We start from the raw sequence: 27,249 nt of genomic DNA, 5'->3' as shown, positions 1-27,249 counted from the left end.
ATGCTTGCCCCTATTCAGAACATACACCCACCCACGCACAACATACTAGATACACTGTACATTCAGTCACAGACACTTCTGGTCTGCACCACATCCACACACCCGTAGCGAAGGTACACCTACACTGTGCGCATGATGCAAAGATTATTTCACACTTCTGGCCACTTCGGCCACATTGTCCTCACTTTTGAGAAGAAAACTCTGACTAACACTAAGATCCATAGACTTGTGAAACAAGAACCTTATTTTGTTTGTTGTTTTTTTTTATATAAACTCTATAATTATATTCCAGAAAAGAAGTAAATCTAAGGATAATCTTAATCTCACTTGGTGTGATAAGACAATGAGAAATACCTTCAAATCTTTAAAAGCTCTTTCAGTTTGTCTATTTGAGCAGTAAACAAAGTACACCTCAGGAAATGATGACAAAGGAGGAGTACCAACTGAATATCATTTTATTTCCCTCTGGGTAATGTATGAAAGAGTTTCAGCTTCTACACTTGTTAATGAGATACAATTTCTCCATTGTTTGAATTCCACTTTACAAGGGTGAGGCTAGGCCAATTCTTGGTACAGAAAGATATTTCAAAGAATTGCATTAAAATGAAAAAACAAAAACAAAAACATGGCACAAAGAACAGTAATCTGGCAACTATTCACTTTCATGCTGATTTCATCAACAGTGTGTTACCCTCCATGGTATAAAATGTATCAATGAAACTTGGTAGTAACCATGAAATGATAAGACATATTGCATATGTCGTGCTAGATACCAGAGATACTGTAAAAAGGGGGGACAAAAAACCTAATGCACTTAAATTGAGAAACAAATAGATTTTGACACAAAGTTTGAAAGCTTACTTTTATCACTTCTTAAATCATCTGATGGTCTTTCAGACTATGCTATAAAAAGTTTACATCTTTAAGACAATGACTTATAGAGACAATAATGTGAAACAATGACTTAAACAGTTATCTCAGTTTACAGAATACAGTGCACTCCCGTACAATGAACACGGTTATAACAAAATTATTAACACAAATTCCAGTTGTAACGAAGTAGAAATTTGGGCCATAACGTTATCCACTTTATGAATTTTTATTGTTTATTTGTCCGGTTATAACAAAATTTTGATATAATGAAAGATAACTGCCGGTCCCGAGGACTTCGTTACAACGGGAGTCCACTGTACTGTTCACGGCATGATTTGTGTTTTTTTTTTTTCCCGCTAGACAATTTGATGACATAAATGGTATCCCGGGGTACCAAATAAAAATCAGCCATTTCGTTGAATTATTTTTTTAAAAAGGTTGTACCCTGGGTGCCAAAAAGAGGGAATTATTTTGGTGCTGGAGCTAGCGCGCGCTAGCCATTGCACTGCACTACACTAAAGCACACGCTAGTGGTATCGCACCTTCCATGCATGCATAGTATAACATGCAGTGGCATGAGAATGCTATGTACATGCACACACAGTGCATGCATTTTTCTCTGGCTGTCCTCGAGTGGACGTGAGGTGGCGCTACACAACGCGGTTACCCGGGGTACTATGGTACCCCGGGGTAACGCGTGATGCATCATTTATAATATACTAATCAACATGGTTACTTATACTGTAGAAACTATTGCAAACTCTCAAATAAAGACTCTTTTATTGATGGTTCTACATTGTCAGATAATTCACTGCTTCTCTTATAAATCAAGGACTACAAAAAACAAGAAAAGGTGCACTGCCAGAGAAAATTCATTTTCACTGGCTGTAGTATGTTTGTAACTTGCTTTTTGTATTGCGAGATATGACACATGTATGATCTTCAGGGTAATATCATAGAAGCAGATTGTTGCCACTATAGTGATAGACATGACTGACTACAATATCATCAATTGGAAAATTTGTGATTACATTTGATGCAGCTTTCCCTGGTTTAACCCCATGAAAATAACTTTCCTGATTCTTCTAACATGGTAAAGATCCTGTAATGGACATCTATCACTCTAATATAAAATGTAAAATCAAGTATACATGAGTGTATTAAGTACTATTTTTGATGGCATTTACATGTACATGAGAAAACAAAATGTGAAATTCCCTTTATACTTTCTTTGTATCATTCGACCGTAATATCCTGAATTTTCTGAGAGTCTCCACCAAAAGATCAGAGGGCAGCACATGGAATTGACCTTGTAACCTCTTGTTCATACCTTTTGAAAGTTTTCTATATATTTGCAGGAACATCCCATTCAAGCAGGGCCATTTCATTATACCGTCTCAAGATCATAAGCTAAACATTGCTCAGAGCCAAGACATGTGAGATTTGATACCCTGTACTTTACTACAGACCTTTTACTGACAGGTATAAGATCATTATCTTGATCTGTGGAAGAATTGCAACCTCTGCAACTGATTGACAGTTTGCTCACATATGTATGCCTTTGACTTTTTATTATGGCTTCTACTAAACACTGATCAATTCGGTGCTCTTTTACATCGATATAGGGCAATATGACAATCAGTTGCAATTAAAACAACTTGACTGGAGAATTTACTGAATTTGAATAATTGCAAACTTTTCCTACCACGTGGTAAAAAGCAACTCAGCTGACAAATTCAGACAAGTCCACTGGGCAGTGAGAAAATGGACATGGGTGGAAAATGTCCCCTGCAAATAGAAATTTGTGGTCTACATAATCACAGGGAAAACAAAAACTGGAACATCTGGAAAAAGCATCTGAGTAGTCATACGATGTGAGTTGAATTTAAATGTATGTGTAACACTTCACTTCACCAAGATGTGGTTGTGAGGTCTAGACGATGTGTTGCTATTCATTCGTGGAAGGATGGTCCAATAAGATTCACCTCTGCAGCTAACTTCGAACTGTATCCAAAAGAGATGCTCCAGATAACCTCAGAGAACAAACTCAAATCACTGACATCAGAGCTCCCCACTCACACCAAATCAATGCAGACCTAGTGAACGATATGCAAAATATTGACTTCATATCTCGCCATGATAATTTCAAGTACAGCTCCCTCAGAAGTTTATTGCTTTCACCACTTCAGTGCAAAACTTGAATTGTTCCAACGTGGTTTGCCGATGAATAACCAGTCTGACTTGGCTTTGTGCAATTCCAGTAGAATCGGTCAAAACCATGTGGAGAAAAAAAAAAGCGTATTCTCTCTGTCTCTCAAGCATGTTCTTTTATTTGTTAGTTTTGTTTCCACATCCATGATTGCTCTCAGCCCTTGATGACTGCTATCGGCCTGAGCTTCAGCACCTTGCTGCTGATACCAGCACTATGGCATGTGTCCACCACACTGGTCACATCCTTGTAAGACTCTGGAGCCTGTAGGATAACAAGACGGACACAACCAAGCACATTGTCAATGCAGTGGAAAGACTATCTCTGGGAAACACACAAAGACATTATTGATTGCTCACATTTAGACCTTCCTTCACTGATATGTCCAATGACAAAATTACCTTCAGACAGCTCACTGGTTTCAAATTCAGATCAAATAAGCTGATGAAGCTCACACAACTAACAGTAAAAAAGCGCTCCTGATTTCCTGCACATTAGAATTTTCGGTTGCACACACTAAACACTGAATAGCTGGCCTGCTTTTATACACTACATTCATTCACACATAAGTAACCACACGTGCTGTATTTCATATTTTTGATAATCTTTCAACTTGTCAATTATTTTCACTTTAATAACAGCACAGTGGACACTCGATATAAGAGATCAGATTATAACAAAATACCTGATATAACAAACTAATTTCTCTGGTCCCAATGAATTAATTTCCTTTGTTTTGTCTTGTTTATGACTACTAATGTAACAAAATATCTGATTTAAAGAACAAATTGTCTTGATCCCAAGGATCTTGTTAAACTGAGTTTCCACTGTACATAAATTATACTCTTTGTGAGTTTCTGGTTGTTAATGTGGAGTATCCTAAGAAATAAGGTACATGTAAAATGTCTGAAATATGACATCTATTTAAAGAGATGAATATTTCATATGAGCCGAAGAACATACCTCCTCCATGACCAGCTTGGGGGAAGCCACCCTAATTGAGATTCCGAGTCCATCCAACTTCCTCAGGACCTGCTGGTAATCCAGGTTTCGCCTCGACTTAGCCCTGGACCATGCACGCCCCTGAAAAAGAGATAAATTGTGAAAACGACATCCCTTACACTGTCATAAGCTCCTCCTTCTCTTATTCTGACACATAATTTCGAAAGGATGGTAACTTTTTGTTTTTCGAACATAAGAGCCCTTGCACCTCAAACGATAAAATAAGGTTCCTGTGGTAAAGAAAACACACAGCTTTCTTATATTGCTTGAATCTGATTCATTCTATTTCCTTGAAAAGAAAATGGAGAAAAGCCATCAAATGTCCCCAGCACTTGACTGAAAAACAAAGAAGAATAAAAGAGCACACAATGTACACAATTTTAGCCAGAAACGTCAGCACACAATCTTAGAGAAAATCAATACAGGAAATATAATGGATAAAAAAGTGATTAACCCAATGAGGACTGGCGGACACTGCTACAACACGCATTTGCCATAGACACTTATCTGAATATACTCGGGACTCGTCTTCAACTTGCTAAGGGTCATAATCTATACAGGGTTCATACGCTTCCACATTTTCAAAATTCCCTGACTTTCCATGACTTTCCAGAGCAGAAAATGTAAATTTCCATGACTATTTTACGCGATGTACACATCTTATTCTAAAGTGTGTCAAAATACATCATTATAATACTAGGAAGCAAAACACAAAACAAGTGTGTATATTCGGTTATACACACTTATGCTTTGTTCTGAAGGAAGCACCTTAAAGGGGAATTTTCCCCAAACAACAACGTGGATTAGGTGAGTAGAAAACAATTTTAGAAACCCAACAGTAAAATGTTGAGCAAATTTTGATAACCTGTTAACAAGAATTATGCAAAATTGTGTATGTTGCCCTCTTTGGACGGAACTATGCCAGAATACGTGATATCACAAGAGGACAACACTCCTTTGAATTTGTACATAGAATTTCACAATTTTAGTTTTTTTCTTGGATATCGATAATGCAGTTGATCAAGTTCAATAATAAATGTACGCACAATTATCTAAGCCCTAACATCCTAAAGTATATAAAGGAGAGGGAAGATGATTATTATTTACATTGAAATGATTGTGTTGTCAATATTCTGTGGTAAAATGCTTTAATTCAAATTCTATATCAAAATCAAAGCACTATCTCAATCCAAAAGTAATCATACATTCGTGTTATTAGACAGGGCGCCACACTAACTTCTATTTTTGGTGGCCTGATCCGGCCACCGAAATCATTGATTTCTATTTTTTGGTGGCCCGAAAGTAAAATCTGGTGGCCCCCCAAAAAATCAAGAAAAACATAAGAAAAACTAAATCGGTCTTACTAAACATAGAAAAATAAATATTAAGTATCACTGACGTGATACAGGTACCCATGTCTAAAATAAATGAATAGAGTTATCATAAAAGTTGATGCCTATTTACATGTAGGTGGTCAAAACTTACGTTTGAAATGATAAAGTGGGAGCATTTACAGACATTTGTAAACATCCGACATTTGTTTTGGCATTGTAAAGAGCCGAAAGTTACCGTTATTCATTTCTGATTGTGAAAGCAATCATTTAACATTTACTAGTATTTTAACACCTTACGGAGCCGAATGTTACCGTTAATCATTTTCAAAAGTAAAAGCAAACAACTGACATTCATTTTAGCATCTTACGGAGCTGAATGTTATCCTTATTCATTTCCGAACGTGAAAGCAAGCATCCACTATATATTCTAGCATCTAACTGAGCCGATTGATACCGTTAATCATTTCCAAATGTAAAAGCAACAATCTGTTATTTATTTTAGCATCGTACGGAGCAGGATATTACCGTTATTCATTTCCAAATTTAAAAGCAAACATCCGACATTTATTTTATTATCGTATGGAGCCGAATGTTATTGCTGTCCACTTCCGAAAGTGAAATGAATCATCTGACAATTATTTCAGCATCGTACGGATCCGAATGTTACTGTTTTTCATTTTTGAACGTCAAGGCAGACATCAGACATTTACTTTACCATCAAACGCAGATGAAAGTTACTGTTATTAATTTCGAAATATAACAGCAAATATCCGACATTTATTATAGCATCGTATGAAGCAGAATATTACTGCTATTCACTTCCGAACGTAAAAGCAATCATCTGACAGTTGTTTTAGCATCATCCGGAGCCAAATGTTATTGCTATTTACTTTTGAAAGTAAATGCAAACATCCGACATTTATTTAATCATCGTAGGGAGTTGAATATTAGTGTTATTCATTTCCGAACGTCAAAGGGATCATTCGACATTTATTTTAGCATCTTCCGGAACTGAATGTTATTGCTATTTACTTTCGAACATGAAAGCGAACATCCGGCATTTATTTTATCATCGTACGGAGTTGAATATTATTTTAATTCATTTCCGAACGTCAAAGCAAATATCCGACATTTATTTTTGCATCTTCCGGAGCTGAATGTTATTGCTATTTACATTCGAACATTATAAAAGCAAACATCAGACATAATCATCGTACGGAGTTGAATATTATTGTTATTCGTTTCCGAAAGTCAAAGGGATCATTCGACATTTACTTTAGCATCTTCCGGAGCTGAATTTTAGTGCTATTTACTTTCGAACGCAAAAGCAAACATTCGGCATTTATTTTATCATCGTACGGAGTTGAATATTATTAGTATTCATTTCCGAACGTCAAAGCAAACATTCGACATTTATTTCAGCATCTTCCGGAGCCGAATGTTATCCTTATCCATTTCCGAACGCAAAATCAAATATCTGACATTAATTTTAGCTCCCCATACGGAGCTGAATATTATCGTTATTCATTTCCAAAAGTATAAGCAGACATCCGACGTTTATTTAAGTATCATACGAAGTCGAATATTACCGTTATTAATTTCCAAAATTAAAAGCAAACAACTGACATTCATTTTAGCATCTTACGGAGCTGAATGTTATCCTTATTCATTTCCGAACGTGAAAGCAAGCATCCGCTATTTATTCTAGCATCTAACTGAGCCGATTGATACCGTTAATCATTTCCAAATGTAAAAGCAACAATCTGTTATTTATTTTAGCGTCGTACGGAGCAGAATATTACCGTTATTCATTTCCAAATTTGAAAGCAAATATCTGACATTTATTCTATTATCGAACGGAGCCGAATGTTATTGCTGTCCACTTCCGAAAGTGAAATGAATCATCTGACAATTATTTCAGCATCGTACGGATCCGAATGTTACTGTTTTTCATTTTTGAACGTCAAGGCAGACATGAGACATTTACTTTACCATCAAACGCAGCTGAATATTACTGTTATTGATTTCGAAATATAATACCAAATATCTGACATTTATTAAATCATCGTATGAAGCAGAATATTACTGCTATTCACTTCCGAACGTAAAAGCAATCATCTGACAGTTATTTTAGCATCTTCCGGAGCCGAATGTTATTGCTATTTACTTCTGAAAGTAAAAGCAAACATCCAACATTTATTTAATCATCGTACGGAGTTGAATATTATTGTTATTCATTTCCGGACGTCAAAGGGATCATTCGACATTTACTTTAGCATCTTCCGGAGCTGAATTTTAGTGCTATTTACTTTCGAACGCAAAAGCAAACATTCGGCATTTATTTTATCATCGTACGGAGTTGAATATTATTAGTATTCATTTCCGAACGTCAAAGCAAACATTCGACATTTATTTCAGCATCTTCCGGAGCCGAATGTTATCCTTATCCATTTCCGAACGCAAAATCAAATATCTGACATTAATTTTAGCTCCCCATACGGAGCTGAATATTACCGTTATTCATTTCCAAAAGTATAAGCAGACATTTGACGTTTATTTAAGTATCATACCGAGTCGAATATTACCGTTATTAATTTCCAAAATTAAAAGCAAACATCTGACATTTATTTTAGCATCTTACGGAGCCGATTGTTACCGCTGTCCATTTCCAAAAGTAAAGGCAATCATCCAACTTCTTTTTTTTTTTTTGGTGGCCCGACGTGCGTTTTTTATGGCCACGGGCTACCGGGCCACCGTTAGGGTGGGATTTCACGGAGCACGCGAACGATTTGGAACGACGCGAATGACAAAATCCAACATTCGGAAAAGTTTTTCTCCGAATGCGTTCCGACAATGAAGCCGAAAACTATTCTTGCGCAATTTGTGCGAAGTTTCCACAACGTTTGTGCGAATGTCGTGTGTATCATTGCTTAAGTACAGCATGTTACGTTCACGAAGAACAGGAGACGGAAATGCGAACGAAAAATTTTCAATAATCATGGGATAAAATGTAACCCAAGGAGAGGTGGAAGCTGTCTTGAGTTGATTTTTTTTCTTTCCTCTATTTCTCCTTTCTTTTTCTCTCATTTTTCTATCCTGTGCTTGCCTACATTTTTTTTCCCTAGGACCTATCTCCACTACAAGTAGTAAAGCATTTGATTTTTTTTTTGCATTTCCTCCAACACATAATCTCTATAGTTTAAAGAAAATTTTGCATACTTTAGATTAATATTAAGTGTATTCTGCGATTTTTTTGTATATCAAACATTTCTTTCTCTTTGCTAGTCTTTAATTTCTTATGTTACTGTAGTTGTTAATAGTTGTTTGATGTTTAGATGTATGCTACGACTTTTATTTGTAGAAAACGTATAGGTAATACATCCCCCAAACGTGCGCTAAACGTTCGCGAGAATAATCTCAAAAGGTATGCGAACAGATTGCGATTACGTCGTAAAATGATCGGAAAAACTTCGCAGATTTCGCGTAACATACGCGAGACATTCTCCAAAGTTTCGGAGTCTGTTTGGGGTTTCACGAACATTTTGCGAACATCGCGCGTGTCTTGCGAAGATCTTGCGCATATGACGAGGCTTTAAAGACACTTTCGAGAACAATTCACGAGCAAATCACGACCAAGAGTGTGGAAAAGGTTCGCAAAAAATTTCAAACTTTTTTGAAATTCTCGCCGAAGTAAAAACGACATTCGCGAACAATTGACGACGCTTCCGAACCCTCACGTTCGTTTGGCGATCTTTTGCAGACTAAAATACGAATGCTGGATTTTGCCATTCGCGTCCTTCGCAAATCGTTCGCGTGCTCCGTGAAATCCCACCCTTAGTGTCGAGCCCTGTATTAGATGACTGACGCTTCGATCATGCACGCAATTTAAAATAATGCCGATCACATCATCAGCAGCGCTCATGTCACGTATGTACATATGTGTACACAAAGGCACCACAGCACCTTACATCACTGCCAGTCGATTGTCATACACACAAGTACACGTGCACATGCCCATGAGAGACGCAATTAGACACCAATCTGCGTGGAGTTTGTTACGAAAACGGTCTTAATACGAGAAACCACAAATTTGACAAACTATTCTTCCTTTGTTGATAAGAGAAATCAAATATCATTTTAACAAATATCTTGAAAAAATGATTTTCCCTGACTTTCCATTAGAAATAGATGGATTCCCTGACTTTCCCTGACTTTTTGCTTCTGGAAAAAGTATTTTGAAATTCCCTGACTTTCCAGAAATTCCATGACGCGTACGAGCCCTGTCTATACACTATTTGCATTTTTAAGGAAAACAAATCATCATCCCTAAGGCCAATATTTAAGGTCTTGTTTACCTTTGGGAGCAGTGATTTCAACAATATTCAAGATATCACATTTGATGCATACGAGTAGGTCTGTTGTACCATAAAACATCCTTCCGTATAAAATTTTCGCAATTAAGCCTAAAATAAAAGGAGATATCAATATTTTTCTCAATAAACTGTAACTGTAGGCGGTTTAGTCTGGAAGCATTTTTATCATAACATTTGTTCACATTTTGTATAATTAAAGGGTGTGTACAGTTCTGGTCGAGGTGAGGATTTAGCTTTTAACGTTTTGCGAGGTATTCAGAAACCACTCTATGAGATGTCAAAGAGCATGCAGTTCTAAGGGGTATCAAAAGTTTATTCGATGAAAATAAATAAACAAAACTGTAATGTGCAAATACTTTGCAAAGTCATTATTCAAGAAGCATTCACAATTGAAAGAAGTGTTTTCATTGGTCTGATACACTTTTGTTATCCATAACAAATGCTTGTGCTGATATAAGTCTATAAGTCTTATTAATGGGAGTTTAAAATCACTTGTGATTGTCAGCTAAAGGGGAGTTGTTGTCAACAAGCACTGTAACAAATGCTGATCTAAAAGAATGCTGTTATTCTTGTAAACTGAGCATGCCAATTTGAAAGTTAAACCGTTGAAGACAAGTCCCAAGAATACTTGGGCAGGTGTCTATGGGAAATGCGTATGCGTGTTATAGCAAAAATCTGTCTGTCCTCAATGGGTTTATGTTGTTATCATTTGTTTTCACGAAGATGCTTTGGTTCAGATGGAGAAAGCCATGAAGAGGGACAAGATTGAGGTCAATGACCGGCAGCTGGCCTGCGCCCGCATCAGCTCCCAGGAGGGTCAGGACTACCTGAAGGGAATGGCAGCGGCTGCTAACTATGCCTGGGTCAACCGGTCCAGCATGACTTTCCTCACCAGGCAGGCAGTGGCCAAGCAGTTCAACACCACGCCCGACGACCTGGACATGCATGTCATCTACGACGTTTCACACAATATCGCAAAGGTAAGCCCTATTTTTCTGTAAGATTGATCAAAGGCACACTAAACTGGGATTCAGGAGGGAGCTGTTTGATGTCATGATGATTCCTGCCATATTCAATACAAAGATCAATGATGTGAAGCTAGTGAACCTTCAATCAATGTAGATTAGGGGCGTGTATTGCAGACGTTCTCTGTTGTACAGTTTCAATAGTCGTTCACAATTCCCTGTACGTAGTAAAGTATGGTGCATGCTTGTTGGATGCATAAATTTGGGTCCAGTGCTGTATATAAAGAGGGTCTGGACAACTGCTAAATTGGTTTTGAAATGGCTGAGATATCCAAAAACAAGGTGAAACAAAGAGATCCTAATAAAGTTGTGGCATGTCGCCTTTTATTATTAGCACTTTTTTGGATATCTCAGCCATTTGAAAACCAATTTTCATTCAATAAATGTTGAATCCTTCTTGAAATTACATACTCTTTTATATTTCATAAGAGGCTTTTCATTATCTCACTTAGGAATGTTCAAAATATGAATCCCCACCTCAACCAGTACTGTACAGTCCCTTTAACATCGATTTTACTGATTCAAACTTTTATAGTGGTTGCTTCTAATCAAAACTCACATTTTAGAACTATTTCAAAGCACTAATGCTGGGTTTTTGTTTCATCCGCAAATGGTAAATTATGCCTTTTAAGTCCATCAAAGTGACTTGTCATGACACTTACAGCCCCATGGCAGGTTGACCCAAACGTGGTGGACATCCCCTTCTCGGTCCCCGTCAGGACATAACTGCACGTGCCCATGGTGCCACCAATCAGCACCGGCTGACCAGTCATCTGGTAGTCTACCGGGATGAGGGGGTGGTGAGGGGGGAAGGCCCTGGTGGACCCCTTCCTATGAACCAGCAGTGTCTTCTGGACACCGTCAATCATGTGCTCCTCAACCTGTGGCATTTCAAAAACATTAGAAACACATTCAACAGCATGGAGTTTCGAAGGCAATGTATAAACAAGAAGAAGACATAGATAGAAATAGAGAAAAGTACCAGACTGACAAGGATAAAGTAAAGGATGGACACGCAGCCTTTGTGAGGGAACAGGCGAAACATTTGTTTATAGAAGTGTACTCGACATAATTTGACACGAACAAAGAATCCTGGCAAATTGGGGGGGGGGGGCATCCTGATATTATACTCTACAGATTATTTAATGAAGAGTCAAAGTGTTTTGCAGTATCTGGTTTAACCCTGTCATTACCACTGAGTAACCATTCTGCATTTAATGTCCACAGCACATTCTGACAGTAGTCCCAAGAGGCTTAATGGGAAACTAAACCAGGCTTGAAGAGGGCGCTGTCGCATGGACCCACACCAGTGCCGTATATAAAGAGTCTGGCCAACTTGGTTTTAAGCTTTTGAGTTTTGAATCCTGCGAATGGTCAAAACTGGTCCTGTGATCTTCGTGGAGCCATGTCATTACCAAAGTGCACTCACACGCAGTGCCAATTGTTCATGACCCTTTAATTGGCTTGTTTTCATTATGATGTCTGAGCGTACAAGCTAACCCTCCAATGTGTAATACGCAGAGTATCGACATGGTGTCCAATTTAGCAGTTGTCCAGACCCTCTTTATATACAGCACTGGACCCAAATTTATGCATCCAACAAGCATGCACCATACTTTACTACGTACAGGGAATTGTGAACGACTATTGAAACTGTACAACAGAGAACGTCTGCAATACACGCCCCTAATCTACATTGATTGAAGGTTCACTAGCTTCACATCATTGATCTTTGTATTGAAGATGGCAGGAATCATCATGACATCAAACAGCTCCCTCCTGAATCCCAGTTTAGTGTGCCTTTGATCAATCTTACAGAAAAATAGGGCTTACCTTTGCGATATTGTGTGAAACGTCGTAGATGACATGCATGTCCAGGTCGTCGGGCGTGGTGTTGAACTGCTTGGCCACTGCCTGCCTGGTGAGGAAAGTCATGCTGGACCGGTTGACCCAGGCATAGTTAGCAGCCGCTGCCATTCCCTTCAGGTAGTCCTGACCCTCCTGGGAGCTGATGCGGGCGCAGGCCAGCTGCCGGTCATTGACCTCAATCTTGTCCCTCTTCATGGCTTTCTCCATCTGAACCAAAGCATCTTCGTGAAAACAAATGATAACAACATAAACCCATTGAGGACAGACAGATTTTTGCTATAACACGCATACGCATTTCCCATAGACACCTGCCCAGGTATTCTCGGGACTTGTCTTCCAACGGTTTAACTTTCAAACTGACATGCTCAGTTTACAAGAATAACAGCATTCTTTTAGATCAGCATTTGTTACAGTGCTTGTTGACAACAACTCCCCTTTAGCTGACAATCACAAGCGATTTTAAACTCCCATTAATAAGACTTATATCAGCACAAGCATTTGTTATGGATAACAAAAGTGTATCAGACCAATGAAAACACTTCTTCCAATTGTGAATGCTTCTTGAATAATGACTTTGCAAAGTATTTGCACATTGCAGTTTTGTTTTTGTTTGTTTTTAAATTCTGTGACAAAGAGCTTCCCATAAAAATTGCAGGAGCAAATACCAGGTACTAGTTGCTCCTTCAACTATGGTATTCTTCATACACATTTAAATTTCCCCATATTGTACCCTCACATAGTACAAAACTATGTTAAAGCTCAAACTGCATTAAATGTCTACATGCTGGCTGATTGTGTTGTATCACTGTAATGTATAGTGGAGTCTTCATAATGAGCAGATTGAATAAATTCAAATGGATCTTGACTGTGGGAACGGCAGTCAAATATGACCAATGCATCGTCAACAAACTCATCTGACGTATTTATAGTAAAAAGAGCTTGTACTAGGAAAATAGCTGAGACAGATGAAAAACAAGAATTGAACTTTGCGATCATTCAGGCGCAAAGTAGCAATTCTGGCAGACTTGTCTTTACCTGTTGCGACCTGATGACCAAGCCCTCTGCTCCCACTGTGGATCATGACACACACCTGACCCTTCTGGTCAATGCCCATCTTCTTGGCAGCGTGGTCGTTGAAGATTTCATCCACCACTTGGATCTCGGCATAGTGGTTACCAGCACCCAATGTACCCAGCTGTAATGCAAAAAAAATTAAAAAAAAAAAAATGCCGTCATATGTGTCAATCAATTAGTGCTTCCTTCCTCCAGACAACAGGACTACTTTGTCTTCTGTTGTTAAATTAATAATTTCTAAATTAATCAGACTTGCCTAAAGAAGCAAGACTAGATAGATGTAAAAAAATGGAGTTTGGGATTGGTATCAGATATGTGCATGTGCACGCACACGTACACACACACACACACACACAGACAAATCATTGTATTGGTAGGTGGGATGACATCAGACACGAATAGTTCTAATTTGTAGCAACTTACATCGGCATCATTCACCAAGAAGCCATGACATCATACTATACTGTACAAGTGGAAATTTTTGCAGTGTTGAAATTTTCACACATTTCGCCCAACCATAAACTAGCGCGAAAATACGTAAAAGCACCGGAATATTTTTGCCTGCCATATGTTCCAGTGGTTGAGATCCTGATTCCGCGGAATTAAGAACACACAAAACTCTTCTTACCCCGCTGAGCGCAAAAAATTAGTCGCGCGAAAATATCCACTTTTACAGAAATTTATTTCATTACTGATAGCTCTGTGTGACAGGATGGGAAATGAAATCTGACCTGTGGTAGTCCTCGCTTCTTGGCCCTGGCGCTGACCTTGCTGGGGTCTGCCTGCAGCATCCTACCATACTCCTCACAGTGTTCCTTGTCCTCTGCCCAGGCATAGCCTGAAGGGTGTGGACAAAGGGGGAGAGACCTGTCATCAACTACTGTGATGATACTCAAATATATGCATTGATTGAGTAAATGCAGCAATATTAGTACACACCAGGGAAGTTTAAGGAAAATTGGACAATCTGTTCAAAGTCATATATATCTAAATTTGCAGTGCCACAATGGCTCGATAAGAAGACTACAACAGTTTGTGACATCACTGGACAGTGATGTGAAGAAAATATGAAAAAAAAAACTATAAAGGGAATTCTGCAAAATTTAATGTTTTGAATGATAAGTACACATTCCCTTGACTTAGTTCCCCCTGCTTTCTGAAAGAGGCATTAGTAAAGTCAAGTGCTCTTTCGCTGTGCTAGAAAAATGGAAACATGTTGAATTCTTTTTATATTTTGTTCAGATCATTGTCCCTAGTGATGCCATTAACTCTTGTAGTCTCCTCATCCAGCAATGGCAGCACTAAAAATTTTATTCATAACTTTCTAACAGATCGTCTTGTACTCATCAAAGTTAACTGATGCGTTGTATGAATATTCCTGCATTCAATCAATCCACATATATATTTGGGTATCATTCCTAATTCACACCCGAGCACACAATCAATGACGTGGCACACACGAGAAACTAGTTTTGTCAGCAAGATGCACACAAGAGAAGATAACCTGATGCTCTTTGTCACTCAACATGCTGTGTAAGAGATACATTTAAAACAAGAAAAGCACTTTGAGAGCACAGACCTCTGCCAAGCAGCTCATTTCCACCCATATACGTATGCTAAAAATCACCCTTATTTCCCAATGTGTAATGATAAAGAAGCCTTTCTGTTATGTCTGCACAGAAGAGTCTACAGAGTCAGCAGATTACTGCAGGTGCAGAACACCATTTTTGGCTAAATTAGCATTGTCTTAGAGTTTGCCATGCAGATCTAAAGTTCGCAATTAATAGTCACATGTTTCCCCCCTTCATCATAATTGCTCTTCTTAATTCCTCTTGCTTTCAGAATGCACAATGCACAAGCACACTGTTATTAACATACGGTGACATCAATTCTAGGAGTGCATCGACAACAAGAATGTACACTTCCCTTCTTCGACACCTGATAGTCTGGTCTCCTTTGCAACATTTGCAAATTAATGCTAATGACAAGCCAATTTGTGGGACTAAAGCATGAACACTTATTATATTGGCACTGCTGGTGTCTTTCTATTAGGACTTTCTATTGGGACTTTCTATTGGGTGTGGAAGTTATGCTCTCAGTTTCTACCTGTTGTCTACCTAATGGGGGCTGCTAATTTAGGCAGCACAAAACAAGCAGGCAAACAACACTGCTTACAACACAACCTGAGTATGTTCTGACATGCATTCAGTCATGGCAATGAAACATAAGTATCGAATCCTGAAGAATAAATTCAATGCCTCCACTCTTATAGAGAATGAATGCCAATCCAGCAGTGCTTTTTTTTTCTTACCTTCTCTCAAAGACCAATCCATTCCCATTTCTAGTGCCTCCTCCAACTCCCTGGTAAAACATAGCAAAAAAAAAAAAAAGAAAAAAGAAAAAAAAAGAAATTCAAACATTCAATGATATTCTAACTTACTTACAAATAGATATCAGTGATTATACGCAAAGAATGCAGATTCAGTGACTTTTCTTCCAACTCATTGATGTTTTTGTTTTGTTTTTTAATCTGAACACATGTTGTTTTAGCTAGAGATTGGGTAAGGATTAAAAAAAAAAAGTGGATGACAAAATTAAAACAATGATGTCAAAAGTTCAATACTACGAGGCTATTGAGTCTGAATACTCCTATAACACATGTGAAAGCTGCATGTCAACACTTCCAAGTTCAGCCACAACTGTTACTTCCCTACTGACAATGCAATAACACATGACAAGACAAAATTGACAATCTATCACATAAAAACTTGTTTTTTTCAGTTAAATGATATTACATTTCTGCCCTTACTTTTGCTTCCATGCCCCTACCCTCACCAACATCCTTGAACATGTGTTTGTTCTCATATTTCCCTGTACCCTAAATTGCCATCCTTCCGCAAACCATTACAATTCCTGAATTCAAACAAGACTGATTTCCACAGATCCATGCTTATTGTCTAAATATTTCCCCCTTACCTCACTACCCCCCACCCCAACACCTCCACTGGCACTCCACTCACTTGGCTCCCATGGGGATGACACCTTTTGACCCCACCCCGACAGGGATATGATCGAAGAGGGACTGGGCCAGCTGTTCCTTGACGGGCAAGACATCTTTCTCAGTGAGGTTGGTCCTCAAGAGACGCACGCCACAGTTGATGTCAAACCCTACTCCTCCGGGGGAGACCACCGCCTCAGGATTGGACATATCAAATGCTGCCATGTTGCCTGCACAAACACATAATAACACCTATCTGACTATCTGTATAATATAAATGGCAGGTAAAAGTCATCAACCATACATAACCTAGAAACAAACATGCTTACATACCCAAGTAGATGCAAATGAGATGTATACTTCAAATCAAAATGTATATTTGTTTTTTGATAGACCAATAAATAGTCTGTTTTGTTATCTCTTTAATTTTCCTGACTTTTAGAGAGAATGTCAACTACATAATTCTCTATAGAAATCTCTTTTTGATTGCTATAGGCTCTGTGAAGAATACAAGGAATGATGCATTTTTATACTTGGCTACATAAGATAGCACTTTACTGCTTTAAAAGGTCCTCTTTACCTTTGGGAGCAGTGATTTAAAAAATGTTCATGATATCACATTTTATGCATATGTATAGGTCTGTTGTATCACAAAACATCCTACCATATAAAATTTGCAATAAAGCCTAAAATATAAGGAGATATCAGTATTTTTCTCATCAAACCGTAACTGAAGATGGTTTAGTCTAGAAACATCTAATAACGATCGTTCCCTTTTGTGTATTTAACAATAGTTAACATCGATTAAACGGATTCAAATTTTCAGTGGTTGTTTCTATCCCTAACTCACATTTTAGAAATATTTCAAAGCACTAATGCTGGGTTTTTGTTTCTTCTGCGAAAGGTAAATTATGCCTTTAATGTTTGGCAATGCAGTTTTCCTCCTACACCTGTCAATGATAAACAATGTCATTATTTTTGGATTACTCACACTTATTTCTGTCTGAATGTATAATTGAATGAAATGAATCAAAATTATTAATCAATAACTCATCCATGAACATTCAGGAAATATTGAGGTGATCACTTTGGACAGGGAGTGAAGTCCCAATGGATATTAAAGGTCATCGATATCAATCACCCAACATTGCATCACATTTGGATACGGATTTAGTAGCTTTGATCAAATGTATCTGGTAAAGTTGACTACATCTGTGTACGTACCAATGGCAAAGCCATATCCAGAATGTATATCTGGAAGCCCGATGGAATATCCCACGATTCCTGGTAGGGCGGCAACATTGGCCACCTGCTTCACAGCAGGAAGGAAGCCTCCAACTCCTGAGAGAAAACATGGTATGCTATCTCTCATTGATACACTGCTTGATGACACACTCATTAATGAAAGTTTGGATGCACATTCAAACCTAAAATGGATGACATCACGAGTAGGCACGCACAGACTGAGTGTAACTGTGCACAAAATGTGTACTGGTGGTTAAAATTCTAACATAAATGGTAAAAAAAAATGTTTTATATGAAAGGTGGTTGTAACAAGTGTTGCACACAATCTGAAGAGGTAGTGGTACAATGAAAAACACATATTACACTATTTTGCACCCATTCTCACTTCAAAGAAACAATGATGAATGTGAAAAAAAAAAGTATTTCATGTCTGGTGACACAGCTTTTCCCTTTTTAACCTTCCTTTAATGACACTAGCAATTCTCCAAAGCTTGATACACTGTATCTTCACTTTGGAAAGTCACATCAAAAACATCACAGCTGATATGTACATACAAGCCATCTTTAATGGAATATACACAATGATTTTGAAAATAAAAGGATACAGAAGTATATGTATCTGATAGTTACAATGTATGTTTTAAGAAATCATTCAACCAAAAAGACAAGGAAGCATTTAAAGAATTGGCATTCATGACCAATAAGACATCAATGATTGAAAGTGGCCAGAATGCATTTTCAATATAGAAATTATTTCTTATCCTCACTGATACAGAAGTGCTTAAAAAATGAAATCTTCACCTTTTGTTCTACAAGCCTGCTGCAGTTCTTCAAACATAAGTTTTTCCAGCTTTGGATCAACAAAGAATCGTCCTTCCACCTAGACAATTAATAACATACAAAAATATAACTTCAACAGCATGGCTGATTTGCAATCACCACCTCAAAATGATACACACAAAATGGAGAATTACTTTTAATGCTAGCATAAATTGTATCATCAGAAATTCATAATCCCTACATACTTCACATATCATATTCAAGATAATGACAGGTTGAGTGATTCAAACTGATAATGAAATAATATGGCCCTATGTGATTAGCTGAACTCCCAACTTTGTAATCTTTCACAATTTCTATTAGAATGGGGAAAGAAAGGTTATTATTACAATAAATTCACATGTATTTTCAATAGCAAAGATTACAGCAAAACTGTCCATTAATTTTAGAGTCAAACATGTCAATTTTTCAAAAGCGAAACACTTGGGTACACACTAGCATTTAAGAGTATAGGTATAGGTACAAGTACCTGTACAAGTAGCTCATTTGCTTTAGTTACAATCCTTGTGCTCCAGAGAGAGTATCTGAATGCAAAAGAATTCAAGATACTGTATTCTTTACAAGTCTCTTTGAAGTAGGACGTTCAGTTAAAATCTTTTGCATACAATCATATGAATATCTGCATATTAATGTAACCAACTAACAGACTGCCTTCACCACAAAGTGAATCAGCACTGAACTGATTCAATGTTTAGTAACTCCAGTACGATTGTAGCATGATAAAAATAATGGGCGTACATACCTTTAGACAGAAAAATCTTGTCTGTTTGGAGGGGTTTCATAACATTTTTTTTTTTTCACTTTGACAGCTCTCATCTGAGACAGACAGAAGCCTCTCACAGCCACTGCTGTGGGGGGGGGGGGGGGGGAGGGGGTGCTTAACCACTGTTCCTATAGACATGCTGGGTGAGGTACATTTTGTATCTCACCCTCCTGAATAGTTATGTCTTATATTCACAGTCCAAATTTAAAATTAAATAGCATTTATGAATACAATGCGTTCACTAGCTGCTTGATATATCAAAGATTTAGAATTTTCATGGGAAAAGATATAGAGCTCTAGCTATCAGCATGTCGGCGAGCTAGTGGCACGCTAATAGCACACTGATAACTGATTATCATCAGCAAATGCATACGTTAGCCAATTATACTGGTTTACCTCAGTGGAGCATACAGTTCCCCTCAATACAGCAGAATCGGGTATGAGAGCCTTCAGTCTGTATAGGAGAGAGATTCCGTGAAGCTAGATGTAGTCTCAGAAGAACATATCCCCCATGATAAATACAGACTGATCTTTTGGTCTAACATACTGTACGAGCTGAAATTTTTGCGGTGGTTTTATTTTCGCGAATTTCGCGAATCGCCTTTGAACCGCGAAAATAACAACACGTGAAAATAACAATGTGCGAATAGATAAGTACAGTTAGACCTCTGTAAATATCTGTACGCGAAAATTTCAGCTCGTACAGTATATCGTAATTACATTGTAACTGCATAAATACCTGCATATTGTTGACAAATCCCTTCTTAATTTGCCAGCAGTTGTCATCAAGCTTCTTGAGGTATTTGAGTTCCTCGTTGTATGACCTTATTATTGTAGACATCTTTGTAGGATTGTTTGCCGTAGTTAACGAAGAGGATGACAATGGAATAGTACTCTCTTTACAGACGAAATCTGTTGATAAACAGAAACAATAAAAAAATTGGATTAGATCCTATCACAATGCATAAATACTTAACACAACAACCCTATCTCAGGATTACAAAATATCAATATATGCATTTTTTTTAAGGCTGCCATTTTTAAAGCAAATTAAAAGTTGAAAATCAATACTGAATACAGCAAAATTAAAGCAAGCTGCCCACAATTTGAACACAAACCATCCACAATTCGACCACCAGCTCTGTGTAAAACCTATGCTTTTGCGTGTGGTCGAATTTTGGCATGGGAGGTAGAACCTTGGTGCAGGTTTTTAATTCACATTGACTTGAGAATTACTGTGCCCATTTACAATTGCTGTGTTGTTGCAATTCCCGTTGCAATTGCCATCATAATTCCATATTGCCAGCAAAACTATTGTGTGTGCTAGGACTATAAGTATATAGGAGTGTAACGGCCCAGTGGCATTGATCATCAATGGAACCATGCTCATGCCCTCAACATTCAAGACTCTCTCGTCAAATGTGTATCTGTCAATAAAGTTACGTAAAAAAAAAAAAAAAAATGTCCAGTAAATGTCACACAGAGAAGAAATCTACATATGAATGAATACATAAGACATTTGAAACAAGTTAAATTTACTTCCATGTATGATGTAAACCCTATAGTAACCCCGGCACGGGGCGCTGTAACTAGTAACAGCCCGACTCGGTACGTGTTAGGGTCGCTGATGCGGTTAGCCCTATAGGAGCCATCTCGGAAAGGTATGGTAGCTCTACTACACATCAACCACCCTTTTTGAAACCGACCGCATAGTTTTTGGTGCACAGAGCATTTAGTACGCACTGCACTGCGCACAGAACACATAAAAATGTATTGGCTTTGACTGTCAATGAGGATGTGTGGGAAAACGAAAATTCACAGTTCATTATTATGGTTTAAATCAAGGACAAAATTTCAAATTAATATTTTAACCGAATCGTAATGTAATGTCAATGCATTTTCTAAAAAGCTTCGTACAACACGGTGTTCAATACAACTCGGTTTGTGTGCTTTGTCAATACAAAAACAGCGGTCGATTAAAAAAAGTAGCGGCAAAAGTAGCGAGGACCTGAAAAGAGGGCACTCAAGTTCTACGGCAATAATCTTGCACTGAAACTTCGAATTGAAAAGGGGACAACAGCATTTGATAGTGCCGGATTTTCTAAATCACGTACTAGGTCAAGTTTTAAAGTGAATTTCAGTCTTAAATATTCTTATCAGGCAGATAAAAATTAGGCGGTCGATGAGTAGTACTAGTAGGACCAACCATACTTACTTATTATACTTCTGGTAGCGGTAGTCTAGTAGTTCTTGCAGTGATGAATGCAGACAATCTAACAGAATTTTTTAGACCTGGAAATAGTGAGATTGGTATATAATATATATCTATCTATCAATGTTTGACAAATCTGGTCAAATCTGTTCTCAACTAACGTTAGTTTAGACTGTCTATTAAATTATTTATATCACTTACTGGCCACTTCTCCCACTTCTGCTCTGTCGGTGACACAACACAAGCTCAAAATGTCAGTCTCCTTTCTGTCTCAATCACACACTTCACTTGACTAGATCTATACTCACGATAGTTTACTATATGATCCAAAGTTACTTCTACGCAATGTATCAGTTTATTCTTCGAGTATGACACCATTAGCTGTAACGTTAAACGTAAAGCAGGGTACCGGTACTCTCTTGTAAAGCTGTCACCTCGTTAGACTAAATCCGGTGAATGACGTTTATAAATAATATGCACAAGCCACATATCACATAAGGCACCAGTAGTAGGCCTATACCGGTATTGCGCAAACGTGTCGACATCTTACAAGAACCACGTCTCGTGTAGCTGGCAGTCCCTACGGCACACAAGGGGAAGCTCCGCCTACGCTTACGGTTGCAAAACGTGTAACATTAGGCTTGTGACTGCAGCTGTTCAACTACATTTCTACAGACAGCATGCTTTTCTCCTAAATGCTACAGCTGGTCTCAAAGTGAGAAATACCCTTACCTAAACTGATCACCGCAACAAGGAAGATTTAGGTCTTCCAGTTCTGAGGCTTTCACTATGTCATTTAACTGTATGGTCGGGCCTTCTACTCTCTGGACGAGATCGAGGAAGGAGAGCACAGCAAAGGAAGGCGGTGTACAATGTCGTGTATGTGTGCGCGCGTTGAAGCGAGCTTGTGGTGGTTGGTGAGCGCCCACGCAGCGAATGATGGTGAAATTATACTATTGATAAACAGCATTGAGCAATAATCGATTTACTAGTAATGCTGTATTATGTAGCTTTGCATGTAAAGGTGCATTACATAACATGAACATTTGTAGACCTACATGTTTTTTGAAAAAAAAGTTTCAGATTGGATCATGAAATGGATAAGAGTGGGGAATTATATTCAGTGGATTATTCTTACAACAAAGGACAATATTACTTAGATGTGTTGATCGAGTATTTCACAAAAAAATATATATATTTATATATTTATATATAAGATTACCTCCGAAGATGTTATGCTGAATTGGTGAGGAAAATTAATTAGTGATAATTCGTTGATGAAAAAAAAAACTGAGATTCTTTTAAAATGATTTTTCTAATAAAGATAACTTCAGTATGGGAAGAAGTACCACCTTATCGCATGGAGTATATAGAGTATACGAATAATCACCTATTTCAGCTTAAGTTTGTAAACTTTATGTTCCTTTTGCCATAAAGAGGAAAAGATTTACAAACATTCATATTAAACATGCTAATTTTCTATGAAGGTTTAGGAAAAGTGCAGTACTTTTTTTTTATATGTTAATTTGCAGCAGTTTAGTTGGAAGAGATTCTTTTTGGTATTGATTTACCAGACAAACAAAAGATCAGTAAGCTAATCATAATTTTGGTTATTTTTTTTTTTTAGGAAGGAAAGATAACACACCGATTTGATTAGAATAAAAGTTCTGTATGAACAAGATAAGCAGAAAAGTTAGCAATTTATATGCAATCTAAGTTTCGATACATTTGGAAAAGTGGGAAACGTGATTCCAGATAGATAAATTTATATTCCTCCCTATAATCCAGCATTTCTGTATGTTTTCTGTATGCTTTCTGTGGCGTATAGACTTCCCGTATTACCGTATCTCCAATTTTGTAAACTTATTTCCTTCATTATACACTGTGATGTAATGCATTCATCTTCTGTTAAACATCATTATTATGTTTCTGCCCCGGAAATGAAATACAATGAATAAATGAATGAATGAATGAATGAATGAATGAATGAATGAATGAATGAATGAATGAATGGATGAATTAAAAAAGTTAAACAGTTTTAAAGTTAAATTCGCTGGAATGGAATGTGTTTTCTGTGTACCAAATATGTAAAATATGGATTACGTTATTTAATCACAAGTTTTGTGTTAAAATCGCGCAGGTTTTGTGTGTATAGCGGTAGGGAGATTTCGAAGGCGTAGAAAGAATGCATTCATGAAATTCGAACTATTTGGTATCGTGTTTTTGGACGCGGGGCAATGACATTCTGTAAAAGGCTATGTTAAATGAAATAATGATCTGTGGTGATACGATGTTTTTGATAATGCACACAGGTCTATTATCTCACTAATGCAATAGACAGTTTGTTTACGCCAGGTTGTCACGGTAAATGTGTATAGGCCTACATAATGTATGACCTTATGTCCCTGGTCTAACCATAGATTCATTCAGTTAAATTCTCTGGATTGGAAATGGTTGATGATGATGTTGTTGATATTGTTGTTATTATTATTATTATTATTATTATTATTATTATTATTATTATTATTATTATCATTATTATTATCATTATTATTATTATTATTATTATTATTATTATTGTTGTTGTTGTTGTTGTTGTTGTTTTGTTTTTCTGTGTAAGGATTATGCTTAGCTGTATGAAGTGGAATGATATAGGGAGTTGGTTGAGAGGAAGTAAACTATAGTATTTATGTGCCACGGCCGGCCGGCGGTGCGTTTTTAAAAGGGGGAGGGGGCAGTTCTAATCAGCTTGAAAGCAAAAACAACAAAAGCTTTACCAAATTTTTCTAGCGCCACTTCAGGATGTTAATAAAAAAAGTGGGACCCAAGTGGTTAGACCCAGTATATTCCTATAAATTATGCAAAAAGAGTGGCCCACTCACATATATACTGAAACATTGAAGCTCTTTGAAAACGACAATTGATAAAACTGCAATTGATTAGTCATGTGATTTGTATTATGTATGTATAGGTCTATACATTTGCGTATATCACAGACTGTGTTGATTTGGTCTTGTTGTTTACGTGTTTGACCATGTTAAATGATTGGTAATTGCTGACCAATGCATGGTCTAATCTTTCAAAAAGTTGCTTTTTCTTTATAACATCAAATGACGAAAAATTACATGGTAAAGGTATCAATTAGCTTTACAAATACGCATACTGCTCGATCATGTTGACATGTAAAGGAAATCAGCCTGTAGCTGATTTTGTAAGGTCATGCTTGTAAAAGTAATGCCAGAACAATGCACTGTAATCAGATGCCAAATATAACCTGCCTGATTAACTGCTATTGACCAACAGGTTTGCCACAAACACACTGTCTCCCTTGATTATAATTGCCCCAATTTTGAGTACGACCAACTGATGATAATTACTCTTCACGCAAAACATAACAAGCCTGAAAAAAAAATCTCGCGGCCGAATAAATGTTAAAACAACATGTTATGACCAAGTTTCTCTTCTACAATCGCTGTTGGTCTTGCATAAACTCCCTCAAGTTCAAACGCATTTTACAACAACAAACAAACGTGTATAGGTGCCTGCACGCAAACATGCGTAATCATCATCACTCTTTTCTTCTCGAAGTAGCATCAGAAAACAAACAAGTCGCCGTTTGTTTTTCATAGTTTCTCAATGGTTTTACTGCCGTTCGGGAAAAACAATAATGGTGCACAAACAAAATATCTTCATACAGTCATCACCAGATAGACTTACCAGTCGCTCCCCCCCCCCCAAAAAAAAAGCAACAACAACAACCAACCAACCAACCAACCAACCAACCAAACAAACAAACAAACAAACAAAGCAAAACAAAAAAAAAACCCAAAACAAAACAAAAAGAATAATGATAATAAGAGTCCATTGATTGGCATTTAGACTGTAAACATCATGTACAGTAATCATGTTGGCGTATATCATACATCCGCACTCTCTCCCTTTCTTCCTACATGTTTATAGCTGTGTTTCCTCTATACCGGTATAGTTCCGAAAAGGAGGAACAGTAAGAGGAATAATGATGTCAAAGCTACGCACCGTTTTCTCCTTCCTTTCTCATATCTCATAAATATGTACATATATATATATATATATATATATATATATATATATATATATATATATATATATATATAGATATATGTGTGTGTCTGTGTGTGTGTATGTGTGTGTGTGTAAGATATGAGACATGAGTGACAAATGAGATATCTCTTTTCTTCCTTTTCTCTCTCTCTCTCCAGGTAGAATAAGGGTTGTAAGAATGGGTCAGTCATTAAGGAAGGGGTAATTAGTGTGACTATCATACCGTGATTATCATTGTTGTTATCATCAGTCTTATAACCACACCACTGAAAATAAAATTTAAACTTCTTGACAATTCAGGAGAAGCACGTTACTCGTGGGTTTAGTGTACAGTTTGCCTTCTTTATCATTATTTGACAGTATGTACTGTATAAATAACAAGCCGGTGACTATACAGGGGCGCGCAGGGGTGCAAACGAACACCCTTTTTGTTTTGTTTTGTTTTGTTTTGCTTTGCTTTGTTTTGCTGGCGAACAGGGTCCACTTGATCTTTGTTTGACACGAAACAAATGAAATAGTATAGTTTGTTTCGAGATTGTTGTTGTTGTTGTTGCTGTTGTTTTTGCCGATTAGATAAGATTAAACCGACTTAGGTTTTATTGTCTACAAATTTCAATTTCACCCAAAGCGTTCAGCAGATCGTTGAATTCCAATTCGGAAAAAAAAATCTCTCTGCGCTTGGATGTAAGATTTTTAAAGAATTCGAGCAGTAAATGAAATATATATCCATACTTAGTTTGTTTCTTATTTTACTTTGCAATTCAAATAAATGACCACTATATCGTCTAACTTTCAACTGCCTAAAACTTTCCAAACAATCTACCCCGAGTGTGGACCAGGTACATGGCCGGCGCCACGTATTTAAAAGTGGTTGGGGCGGCTTATATTTCTGGTGCCACTTCCTGGATAACAAAAAGTAAGGGTGCCCTTAGACTTTATTCCTATGTATTATCCCCCCCCAAAAAAAAAAACACAAACAAACAAACAAAACAAACAAATAAACAAACAACAATAATAATAATAATAATAATAATAAGTGTGGGAGGGGGGAACGAGCCCCTCCGGTTCCTCCGGCCCTGAGGTAGTTGAATTTCAATTCCTCTAATACAAAAGTTCAATTCTGAAGGAGGGAAATACCCAATACCAAACCCTCCTTACTCGCTTCCATACTAAAAGATTTAAGATTTTTGCCTCCTCCCCCATGGAAAAGTTCCTGCATGCGCCAATGCCCTTCTATCGACCGTAAATCGCTCGCTCGATTTACTCACAGAAAATGTTCACAATTTTCAATTTTGAATTTTGAAAAAAAAAAATTGATATAGTCTACGATCCTGTATTACATTTTTCAGCAG

The 27,249-nt window shown here is 37.3% G+C and overlaps 1 protein-coding gene across 1 annotated transcript; it reads right to left on the bottom strand.

The window, feature by feature from the left end:
* Window positions 1–437: 437 nt before the first annotated feature.
* On the bottom strand, window positions 438–22,632 carry LOC140246308 (RNA-splicing ligase RtcB homolog). The gene is made up of 12 exons (XM_072325775.1): window positions 22,550–22,632; window positions 20,345–20,517; window positions 18,804–18,882; window positions 17,982–18,098; window positions 16,780–16,987; window positions 16,071–16,120; window positions 14,491–14,597; window positions 13,721–13,880; window positions 12,650–12,906; window positions 11,479–11,697; window positions 4,046–4,165; window positions 438–3,346 (listed from the first exon to the last, which is right to left on the bottom strand). Exons 2-12 carry the CDS (start codon window positions 20,444–20,446, stop codon window positions 3,239–3,241), a joined length of 1,527 nt encoding a protein of 508 aa, XP_072181876.1. The 5' UTR covers window positions 20,447–20,517; window positions 22,550–22,632; the 3' UTR covers window positions 438–3,238.
* Between the last annotated feature and the right edge of the window lie 4,617 nt (window positions 22,633–27,249).

This window comes from Diadema setosum, chromosome 2 (genome assembly GCF_964275005.1).
Source record: "Diadema setosum chromosome 2, eeDiaSeto1, whole genome shotgun sequence".
In the NCBI taxonomy this organism is placed as follows: Eukaryota; Metazoa; Echinodermata; class Echinoidea; order Diadematoida; family Diadematidae; genus Diadema; species Diadema setosum.
Note: the sequence above shows the minus strand (reverse complement) of the source record. Positions and strands in the feature narration are given on the sequence as shown.